The sequence below is a fragment of the Salmo salar genome, chromosome 11 (assembly GCF_965601325.2).
Source record: "Salmo salar chromosome 11, fSalSal1, whole genome shotgun sequence".
NCBI lineage: Eukaryota > Metazoa > Chordata > Actinopteri > Salmoniformes > Salmonidae > Salmo > Salmo salar.
Window position 1 is genome coordinate 23263453 of NC_138301.1, and position 12270 is coordinate 23275722.

A 12270-nucleotide genomic window follows, 5' to 3' on the forward strand; every position below is an offset into this window, starting at 1 on the left:
TGTATTAGAGGTAGATATGTACATGAAGGCAGGGTAAAGTGACTAGACATCAGCATAGATAATAATGTATTAGAGGTAGATATGTACATGAAGGCAGGGTAAAGTGACTAGACATCAGCATAGATAATAATGTATTAGAGGTAGATATGTACATGAAGGCAGGGTAAAGTGACTAGACATCAGCATAGATAATAATGTATTAGAGGTAGATATGTACATGAAGGCAGGGTAAAGTGACTAGACATCAGCATAGATAATAATGTATTAGAGGTAGATATGTACATGAAGGCAGGGTAAAGTGACTAGACATCAGCATAGATAATAATGTATTAGAGGTAGATATGTACATGAAGGCAGGGTAAAGTGACTAGACATCAGCATAGATAATAAGAACATAAACAACATAGTAGCAGCAGCATATGATGTGTAGAAGTGTATGCGTGTGTGTGTGTGTGTGTGCGCGCGCGTATGTAAATGTGTGAGGGTTTTGTGTGAGAGTGTCAGTGTAGTGTGTGTGTATATATAGTCTTGTGAGTGTGCATAGAGTCAGGGTCAGTGTGGATAGTCCTGGTAACCACTAATCAACTATGTAGCAGTCTTATGGCTATTTAGCAGTATTATGGCATGGGGATAGAAGCTGTTGCAGAGCCTGTTGGTCCAAGAGCTGATGTTCCGGTACCATACACTTTCAAGCACAAGCTCTCTCTATCTCTCGCACACACACATGTATGTGTTGACACACACACACACACACACACACACACACACACACACACACACACACACACACACACACACACACACACACACACTAGTTTTGTTATGATTTGTTACGATAATACTTCGGTTTGTAGCCAGCCTTATACAATTGTTGTAAGGTTGCTTCAGCCTCAATTACAGGATGCTGCTTTGGCTTCATAATAGTATTTATTAGCATATTTTTTTTTGGCAAACAATGAAAGTGTACATTACAATATTAATAAAGCAGATACATACACTATGATACAACATAATTTGTACCACTAAACATTTAACAAAGATCTTAAAAGAAGAAGAAGATTTACAGTAGATTTTAGGAAGACCTCATATTATGGCTTTGGGCTGTAATGATCCTTCATTTTACTAACTGGAATGAGGCATTCATTTTCTATGGCAAAGCTGCTGTTATTTAAAGCTTTATCACATGCAGGTATACAGTAGCTGGATCAGCTTAAATTAGGGCGGAGAGCATCTTATGTTCATTCATATGTCCATTCAACCCTCAACACCAATCAGATCCTCCATCTAACCAGCGGACTGCATTTAACATGATGTAATCATGGTACCATGTAATAACATTTTGATAAACATGTTAATAATAATTGATTAAAATGTAATGTTATGTGCAGGACTTTTTCCTGATCATGTGACCTAACCAGGTCCTAGTTATAGGTCTTAGGCAGATGATTACGAAAAAAAAACTGCTAGTCCTACGATTCTTTATCTGTTTGGCCTTAAAAGTTGACCCGTTGGGTTTAGAGATGAGTTGAGGTTATAGGACAGGTGAAGCCTCATGGTAGTATGTGGCTGTAAGGTCAAGGTGTTGAGGTGTGGAGGTGTTTGGACTAAGGCTTCAGTGAGCATCAGAGCTCCTGATCAGGCTGCACTAAGGTCAGTTCAGTGGTGAAGGTGGCGAGGGACATGGGAGGTAGTGCAGTGGTGAGAGAGTCAGTTAGCCAATGCCCCCAAAATAACCCTATGCACTTGGGACCTGTAAGTCTATCAGAGGGCAGGGTGGAGCTATCCCCATATTGCTTAGGACTAGAGTCTGGAGAATGTCTTGGTCAAGTGAAACCCCTGGCCCTACTTACACCCATCCGATCCTTTCAGATCTAAGTGCCTAGGGGTGATTTTGGGACTGGGCCATTGTCTCACTCTCCAGGCAGGCCTGAGCTGGAGGTTGGTGGGACCAGGGAGACTCGAGGCCCCTTGGTTCATCTGTTGCCCCCAGAGCCGTTGTAGGCATTGTAGGGTAGAGGGTAGACACTGGAGGCCTGGTTCATCCAGCCGTGGTCCCCTCCTCTCCTCTGGTTCTCCTGCTGCTGCTGCTCTATGTACTGGTTCAGCAGTGCTCCCACCTGCTCCTGGTCCTTGAAGGGACTGGGGCGGAAACTGGCCCGCAGCCACGCCCGGTACTGGAGAAAGAAGAAAGAAAGAAAGAAAGAAAGAAAGAAGAAAGAAAGAAAGAAAGAAAGAAAGAAAGAAAGAAAGAAAGAAAGAAAGAAAGAAAGAAAGAAAGAAAGAAAGAAAGAAAGAAAGAAAGAAAGAAAGAAAGAAAGAAAGAAAGAAAGAAAGAAAGAAAGAAAGAAAGAAAGAAAGAAAGAAAGAAAGAAAGAAAGAAAGAAAGAAAGAAAGAAAGAAAGAAAGAAAGAAAGAAAGAAAGAAAGAAAGAAAGAAAGAAAGAAAGAAAGAAAGAAAGAAAGAAAGAAAGAAAGAAAGAAAGAAAGAAAGAAAGAAAGAAAGAAGAGACCATGTTCGATGGTTCAGATCAATTAGTGTTCTATGGTCCCCCAAGGGTGGGATGTCAGAACAGAGTGTTCTGGTGTCAGAGAAGAGTGCTCTGGTGTCAGAGAAGAGCAGAGTGGGCTGGTGTCAGAAAAGAGCAGAGTGGGCTGGTGTCAGAGCAGAGCAGAGTGGGCTGGTGTCAGAGCAGAGCAGAGTGGGCTGGTGTCAGAGCAGAGCAGAGTGGGCTGGTGTCAGAGCAGAGCAGAGTGGGCTGGTGTCAGAGCAGAGCAGAGTGGGCTGGTGTCAGAGCAGAGCAGAGTGGGCTGGTGTCAGAGCAGAGCAGAGTGGGCTGGTGTCAGAGCAGAGCAGAGTGGGCTGGTGTCAGAGCAGAGCAGAGTGGGCTGGTGTCAGAGCAGAGCAGAGTGGGCTGGTGTCAGAGCAGAGCAGAGTGGGCTGGTGTCAGAGCAGAGCAGAGTGGGCTGGTGTCAGAGCAGAGCAGAGTGGGCTGGTGTCAGAGAAGAGCAGAGTGGGCTGGTGTCAGAGAAGAGCAGAGTGGGCTGGTGTCAGAGAAGAGCAGAGTGGGCTGGTGTCAGAGATGAGCAGAGTGGGCTGGTGTCAGAGATGAGCAGAGTGGGCTGGTGTCAGAGCAGAGCAGAGTGGGCTGGTGTCAGAGCAGAGCAGAGTGGGCTGGTGTCAGAGCAGAGCAGAGTGGGCTGGTGTCAGAGCAGAGTGGGCTGGTGTCAGAGCAGAGTGGGCTGGTGTCAGAGCAGAGTGGGCTGGTGTCAGAGCAGAGTGGGCTAGATCAATCTCTGTGTGTGGTTGGCAAACGGATGGCAGACATTCCTGAAAACGAGGGACTTTCCTCGACAGCTCAGAGAGCCATAAGAGGTCCAACAGCTACGACCCCAACACACTCACTCTGGCTTTAACAACATTGTTTCTGGGCTTTATCCCAACTTGAGTTCTGTGCACGTAAATCATGCATTGATGTCATTGCATGTGTAACTTGTGAAAATTCAAGTTACACATGCTGATCTCAAGATGAGATGTGACCTTCTATGAGGAGTGTAAGTATCATATCCTTACACAGACAATGTCCTCTAAAATGGCCTAGTGTCTGTGTTTTCTGGGTTTAACGGTACACAGGGATTAGTCCTGGTTAGAGGGCCTCGAGGAGGCAGCAGGGGTTGGGTGGGAAACCCCTGGCAGAAGTCTCAGGTCTTTAGCCCAGCGGTCAATGGGTCCACATAGGGACCAGTGAGAGCTGAGGAAAGGGTGGGGAAAGCTAGCTCTGAATCAGAGCTTTACCAGGAACCTGCCTCCACTTCTGTCACTTCTCCTCTGACATTTCTGCTCACACAGTAGCTACAGGGCTCTCAGCAAAAACAGATCTAGGACCAGCTTAGATTGTAGTGACTGTGCAAGTGATGTCTCCCAATTCCATTGAAGCTTGTAGAAAAGTACACTTTACAAAAAAGGACTTAGGCAAATTGCAATTGGTTCAGAACAGGGCAGCACGGCTGGCCCTTGGATGTAGACAGAGAACTAATATTAATAATATGCATGTCAATCTCTCCTGGCTCAAAGTGAAGGAGAGATTGACTTTATCACTGCTTGTATTTATGAGAGGTATTGACATGTTGAATGCACTGAGCTGTCTGTTTGAACTACTGGCACACAGCTCAGACACCCATGCATACAACACAAGACATGTCACAAGAGGTCTCTTCACAGTCCCCAAGTCCAGAACAGACTATGGAAGGTGCACAGTACTAAATAGAGCCATGACTACATGGAATATGTGGTAGTGGTGGAGTAGGGGCCTGAGGGCACACAGTACTACATAGTGCCATGACTACATGGAATACGTGGTAGTGGTGGAGTAGGGGCCTGAGGGCACACAGTACTAAATAGTGCCATGACTACATGGAATACGTGGTAGTGGTGGAGTAGGGGCCTGAGGGCACACAGTACTAAATAGTGCCATGACTACATGGAATATGTGGTAGTGGTGGAGTAGGGGCCTGAGGGCACACAGTACTACATAGTGCCATGACTACATAGAATATGTGGTAGTGGTGGAGTAGGGGCCTGAGGGCACAAGGTACTACATAGTGCCATGACTACATGGAATATGTGGTAGTGGTGGAGTAGGGGCCTGAGGGCACACAGTGTGTTGTGAAATCTGTGAATGTATTGTAATGTTTTTAAAATTGTATAAACTGCCTTAATTTTGCTGGACCCCAGGAAGAGTAGCTGCTGCCTTGGCAGCAGCTAATGGGGATCCATAATAAATACAAATACACAAGAAATTGTATTTTAACGATATTGTTTTTTATTTCTTCTTTTCATATGTGTTCTATTTCTATGTCAGTCCTGGTGATTCTGTAAGTGTGACACACCATATGTTAATTGAACATTACCCAGCCCTCCTCTTACCAGAGTGGAACCACAGCCTGTGGGACATGCTCCATCTTGCCCTTATAGTAAATCTCTAACCATTTACGTCAACAAGTCCAACAGACCATCCAGATCTGCGGTTTCTGGAGGGAATCCAGGAAATAACCATCTAATCATTTGTTGTGAAACACCATATACAGTGGAGCAAAAAAGTATTTAGTCAGCCACAAATTGTGCAAGTTCTCCCACTTAAAAAGATGAGAGAGGCCTGTAATTTTCATCATAGGTACACGTCAACTATGACAGACAAAATGAGAAAAAAAATCCAGAAAATCACATTGTAGGATTTTTAATGAATTTATTTGCAAATTATGGTGGAAAATAAGTATTTGGTCACCTACAAACAAGCAAGATTTCTGGCTCTCACAGACCTGTAACTTCTTCTTCAAGAGGCTCCTCTGTCCTCCACTCGTTACCTGTATTAATGGCACCTGTTTGAACTTGTTATCAGTATAAAAGACACCTGTCCACAACCTCAAACAGTCACACTCCAAACTCCACTATGGCCAAGACCAAAGAGCTGTCAAAGGACACCAGAAACAAAATTGTAGACCTGCACCAGGCTGGGAAGCCTGAATCTGCAATAGGTAAGCAGCCTGGTTTGAAGAAATCAACTGTGGGAGCAATTATTAGGAAATGGAAGACATACAAGACCACTGATAATCTCCCTCGATCTGGGGTTCCACGCAAGATCTCACCCCGTGGGGTCAAAATGATCACAAGAACGGTGAGCAAAAATCCCAGAAGCACACGGGGGGACCTAGTGAATGACCTGCAGAGAGCTGGGACCAAAGTAACAAAGCCTACCATCAGTAACACACTACGCCGCCAGGGACTCAAATCCTGCAGTGCCAGACGTGTCCCCCTGCTTAAGCCAGTACATATCCAGGCCCGTCTGAAGTTTGCTAGAGAGCATTTGGATGATCCAGAAGAGGATTGGGAGAATGTCATATGGTCAGATGAAACCAAAATAGAACTTGTTGGTAAAAACTCAACTCGTCGTGTTTGGAGGACAAAGAATGCTGAGTTGCATCCAAAGAACACCATACCTACTGTGAAGCATGGGGGTGGAAACATCATGCTTTGGGGCTGTTTTTCTGCAAAGGGACCAGGACGACTGATCCGTGTAAAGGAAAGAATGAATGGGGCCATGTATCGTGAGATTTTGAGTGAAAACCTCCTTCCATCAGCAAGGGCATTGAAGATGAAATGTGGCTGGGTCTTCCAGCATGACAATGATCCCAAACACACAGCCCAGGCAACGAAGGAGTGGCTTCGTAAGAAGCATTTCAAGGTCCTGGAGTGGCCTAGCCAGTCTCCAGATCTCAACCCCATAGAAAATCTTTGGAGGGAGTTGAAAGTCCGTGGTGCCCAGCGACAGCCCCAAAACATCACTGCTCTTGAGGAGATCTGCATGGAGGAATGGGCCAAAATACCAGCAACAGTGTGTGAAAACCTTGTGAAGACTTCCAGAAAACGTTTGACCTGTGTCATTGCCAACAAAAGGTATATAACAAAGTATTGAGATAAACTTTTGTTATTGACCAAATACTTATTTTCCACCATAATTTGCAAATAAATTAATTAAAAATCCTACAATGTGATTTTCAGGATTTTTTTCTTCTCATTTTGTCTGTCATAGTTGAAGTGTACCTATGATGAAAATACAGGCCTCTCATCTTTTTAAGTGGGAGAACTTGCACAATTGGTGGCTGACTAAATACTTTTTTGCCCCAGTGTATATTGCGAAATAGGATGAACTGAATGTATCTCTGAAAGAAATATGGAATTATGTTCCATTTCAGTAACGCAATATGAATACAAAGAGGGAACTGTAGATTATAAGGAGACAAATAAAATTGTTCACACTAGTGTGAGCCTAATGAACCTAAACATTCAGTTTCTTTTTGCTTCAGTTGTCACATACCTTTTGGCACCTGTGTGTTCACTAATCAAGGTTATGCAGCTTAGATGTGTTCCACACTGCTGGGCTTCTGGTAGACAGGTGTTGAACAGCACATCATGGGCTTCTGGTAGACAGGTGTTGAACAGCACAGGCTTCTGGTAGACAGGTGTTGAACATCACAGGCTTCTGGTAGACAGGTGTTGAACAGCACATCATGGGCTTCTGGTAGACAGGTGTTGAACATCACATCATGGGCTTCTGGTAGACAGGTGTTGAACATCACATCATGGGCTTCTGGTAGACAGGTGTTGAACATCATGGGCTTCTGGTAGACAGGTGTTGAACATCATGGGCTTCTGGTAGACAGGTGTTGAACATCATGGGCTTCTGGTAGACAGGTGTTGAACAGCACATCATGGGCTTCTGGTAGACAGGTGTTGAACAGCACATCATGGGCTTCTGGTAGACAGGTGTTGAACAGCACAGGCTTCTGGTAGACAGGTGTTGAACAGCACATCATGGGCTTCTGGTAGACAGGTGTTGAACAGCACATCATGGGCTTCTGGTAGACAGGTGTTGAACAGCACATCATGGGCTTCTGGTAGACAGGTGTTGAACAGCACATCATGGGCTTCTGGTAGACAGGTGTTGAACATCATGGGCTTCTGGTAGACAGGTGTTGAACAGCACATCATGGGCTTCTGGTAGACAGGTGTTGAACATCATGGGCTTCTGGTAGACAGGTGTTGAACATCATGGGCTTCTGGTAGACAGGTGTTGAACATCACGGGCTTCTGGTAGACAGGTGTTGAACATCACGGGCTTCTGGTAGACAGGTGTTGAACATCATGGGCTTCTGGTAGACAGGTGTTGAACAGCACATCATGGGCTTCTGGTAGACAGGTGTTGAACAGCACATCATGGGCTTCTGGTAGACAGGTGTTGAACATCATGGGCTTCTGGTAGACAGGTGTTGGATGGAGTGGTAGGTGGCTACTAGTATCAATGCATAGCCACCAATGTGATAGTCCAACAAAAGATTGTAATGCGTATTTATTTAGTGATGTTCTTATAAATAACCTATACACTACTGTAATAAATTATAGGTAAACAAACTAGTGGCACATTATTTACATTAGATGGGTAATCATGATGTACAGTGTAATTTTTACGTTATATCAAAATAGTATTACAGACTTCCCATCATAAATTCAGGAGTTCCAGATGAACCAAGAAAGTTCCCATGTCTGGTAATAGAGAAGAGTTGTGTTGAGGTGTGTCACTGTGAAGTATGTATCCACCCACACAACCTTCAGGTGTCACAGCAACTCCCACACATTACCTCCATCCATAACCAGCCATACAACATACTCAAACCTCTTTACAAGAACATGCACTGTGTTACAAAAATACACACCAAGGAAGGTAGAATGAACAGTTAGACTACATATGACAAGGACAGACGGGAGACTTGAGTACCAAACCCAGCTTTGAGTCAGACTCTCCACCATCCCTTTATCAGTTTTCACTTCCGGATCATCAATTCATGAGAAAAGGATTACTCAAAATTGGAACAAATTATGTCAATTTCAGTTTTGTTTGCTTGAAAACGCCTCTCTGCTTTGAATCCATTCAAAGTAATTCAAAGTCAAAACTGAGAAACAATGATCTGGACACAACCCCTAAGACACTATCACACTTACTGAACCTTCCGCTCAACAAAACACCCACGTAATAACGCATTTATAATCATTTTTAACAACAGACATGCCTTAGTTGTATCAGTGTTTTAGGCAAAGTGTTGTGAAATAAAAAAAAAATACAATTGATCACCCCTATATACAATACTAGATAAAACTATTGGTATGACAATAGCAAATTCTCTCTAAGACACAGTCATGGGAAAAGCATGATGAAAGGAATCCCATTTCCCCTTTGATCCTCAAAATCACTGTCAACTCAACCAAACAATAAGAACAACAACAAATATTTCTTTCTTCTGTGAAGACATTTTGCAAGCCTCTGACAGTAATTACAGTCACGTGATGGTTAGTACCAGGCTAATGCAATTTCAGCAAGCCCCTCCAGTTCCCCTTCTGTATACGACACACACGTCCTGACTACCACTGGCTGGGTGCATGTCATCAGCTAGAGAGACAAAGCCCTTCTCAGCAACCTCCATACACAGCTCTCTTTGCAGCATGTTCTAGAAACGTGTGTGTGTGTGCATCTGTGCGTGTGCATGTCACACATCATTTCACAGGTTTGAAGTCTGATGTGTGTGGAAATAGCTGCCCCACAACAGGAAAGCCATTTTCTCACACCACTACATCTTCTGTGAATAATATGCAGATGGATATAAATAAACTGACAACACAGATACTCACTTTGAAACCAGCAAACACTTTGGTGTAGATCTAGTGACATGAGAGTGAAGGAGGTTGAAGTCACGGTTAATATACACGATGATGGTACTTCTAATTAAATAACTTATGTATTTCTGGTGGACCAGACAAAAGGCACATAGTAACAGTTTACACAGGATCTAATAGTCTTCTGTTGGCCTCAATACATCGAGGGTTCATAACCCATCTCAGGCATAACAGCAAGTCCAGACAAGCCATCAGCCATCACAGAGATCATCTCCCAGTATGATGAGTTTAGGAAGATCCCTGGTAGGTCATATAAAGTTGAGACAGGCAACCAGGAAGGATGGGCTCCAGGTTTACTGTCAGAGACCCACCTCCATCCACAGAAGTGAAAGTAAACCAAAAGTATGAACCTGACAGGGCAGGAGTGGCCTTGTAAAAAACAGCTGCATCATTAATGAGTGGGAGTAAGTGGGAGTAAGCTAACAGTTTGGCTTCCGAGTGGGTGTTAGAGAAAAGGTGGGCCTTAACCGGCATTCTTCTTACTCACTGAAATTGTTCACCGTTGATAGGCCTGAACTATGCAAGTCTAAATATTACACCTGAGCTGTGTTACAGGCTGTTTTTCTGCCCACATTGAATTGCGGGAAGCTGTAGAATAATAATAATAATAATAATAATTTGGGGTTGCTTATATTTGTCCTGTTATTTGTTGCATATCCCAACTCCCCCTGAGACACCCGCAGAGAGTGGGGTCACGTCCAGGGTCACCAATGTACAGCACCCCTGGATCATTAAGGGTTAAGTGCCTTGCTCAAGGGCACAGCGACTATATTTTTGTGGTTAGGGGACATCATTATGTTATCTATACAGGGTGTGTGTATGTATATTGTGTGTTTCAATGTGTATGTAACTACCTCTGTGACTTGGTTCATCTGGTACTCCTGTAGTTGATGTTGGAAGCCATAATTCGGGCCTACGAAGGAACGCACAGCCTTGACAGCCGACAGACACTCCTCCCAGCTGTAGGTGGTGACGGTCATCAGGTAGGCCACCACCATGGTAGTACTACGGGACACACCGGCCAGGCTGCATTATGGGACAGGGAGAGCATAGTCATGAGGGGTCAGGTACGGTCAACAGAAAGTTAGTGGTTTATGGTTAGGTGGTGTAAGTACCAGTGCACCAGACAGGCCCCTCCATTTAGACGACATTCGTGGATGAACCTGATGCTCTCTTTGAAATGCTGTGACCTGCAAAGACAAAAACACATAGCCTTATAGGTACAGAATAAACAGTGTAGTGTAAAAAGTGTATCGCTGATCATATCAGGATGTGGATTGTCTTGTCATAGGTGAGACTAGGGCTGTTAAGATGACCATATTACCGCCACACCGGCGGTCACGAGTCATGACCATTTAGTCACGGTAATTAGGCTTCTCCAAGCTCTGATGCTGCCGATGGTCATTAGTAGCCTACCTAACTTGCTAACTGCTTGGTACTCAGCACTCTTTTGTCCCTCTAATCCCTTTGACATCAATGCAAAATGTATTTGAAAATCTAAATCAAGCACTTCATGACAGCCCATGAGCTCATGTTGTGCAACATTTCTATAGGCTATGCAATTGCATGAGAAAATAGAGTGATGGCCTCTATTAAAAAGAGGAGGATCACATCAGCCTTCTATAGGCTAGGCCTACTATAGTTATTTCTCAACTTTCCTAATACTAAGCAAATTGATTATATTTACAACAGGAGTATAGCCTACCTGGCTGGCATGAAAATAAATAAACCACGAGAAAAGCATCCTCCATTCGCTATTTAAGTGCATAGATTACATGTATTTTTTCCCCCTGCCCCTGTTTCAAGACAGGGGTATGATAAATCAAAACTTCCCACATATATTATTTAGTAAATGTAAAGACAAGATTAAATCAAGAATAGTCTGATGGGTGACAATATTAGCCTATCACTTGTGAATGATTCCCAGATTAAGGCAAGAAACAGTGCATGGCTTTTTTGGGGGACTTTTTCAAATCATAGTCGCACACCTCATGTAGCCTAGCCCATAGGCCTATATGTTTTGATAAGGTTTGCATCACAACTGAAATGGCCAAATAACTTCTTAAAATGAAGCACATTAATCAGTTTTACAATGGGTGAGAGACTAACTGGCATACATATGCAGCGCATGAGTTTCAAGTTTGGGGAAAATAATTTTCACCATAAAAATTTACTTTTATAATAAAAGCATTACATTCATCATCGCATTTGCGGTCACTTTTGAGAATGGTGTTTTCCTGCTAATGGAAGATTTGCGTTTATAGCCTACTACGGTGTGCACATTGCTGCGCTTATAGTGTGAAGAAATAGCCTAATAGTTTAGCAACATTTTAAGCTACATTTTCGGGAGAAGGGAATTATAATTATTATATTCAGCCCAAGGGCACAATGGCCACTGGCTGCAAAATACATCGATTTTTGACATTACAGCCACACAAAGGGGATGCGACCGGAACCTTCTATGTATTATCAAGTGCTTGTCAAATTGTGAATGAGAGACTGGTGAAGTGTGTACAGCTTGTGCAAAAAACAAAGCAGAGCTCGTGCCTTTTTCATGCAACTTTTTTCAAATCAACATTAGAGTCGCATCATGCAGCCTTAGAATGTATTAAACATCAGAACATATAGCCCAATGTTTGTATCACAACCAAAGTTACATAAATAACTCGAAATTAAGTATTTAGGAGTACCTGTTTCTTTGTTAACCACTCAACACAGAATAACTGCATATTTGCATTCCTTTAAAATGTTTGGAGAAAATATCCTTTCTATTTTATTCAGCTATGTTGAATTGTATTCTTCATACTATACAATAATGTAAAACAATGCCGCAGAATTCTAAGCAAATCTTGTCTGCTAAATGAACTAGTGTAGCCCACAGCCATATGGCACAGCCAGATCAGGGCCTAACATAAGGACAACTCAGAGTATGCTATTATGTTCTTCTGAAATAGACTTCATTTTCTTCATATCATGTTTCTTTTGATC

The 12270-nt window shown here is 43.2% G+C and overlaps 1 protein-coding gene across 3 annotated transcripts in view; it reads right to left on the reverse strand.

Annotated features, from left to right (window-relative positions):
• Positions 1-908: 908 nt before the first annotated feature.
• The window catches only part of LOC106562285 (dual specificity protein phosphatase 22-A), a 36549-nt gene continuing 25187 nt past the window's right edge, over positions 909-12270 (reverse strand). For 2 of the 3 annotated variants that reach the window (XM_082957816.1, XM_045689185.2), the window contains 4 exons: positions 10398-10472; positions 10137-10308; positions 9238-9267; positions 909-2174 (listed from right to left, as the gene is read on the reverse strand). In XM_082957816.1, coding sequence (XP_082813942.1) covers positions 1974-2174; positions 9238-9267; positions 10137-10308; positions 10398-10472 — 478 coding nt within the window. In that variant the 3' untranslated portion in view covers positions 909-1973. The remainder of the gene's footprint in view (positions 2175-9237; positions 9268-10136; positions 10309-10397; positions 10473-12270) is intronic. The other variant, XM_014127062.3, reaches the window with a different exon arrangement.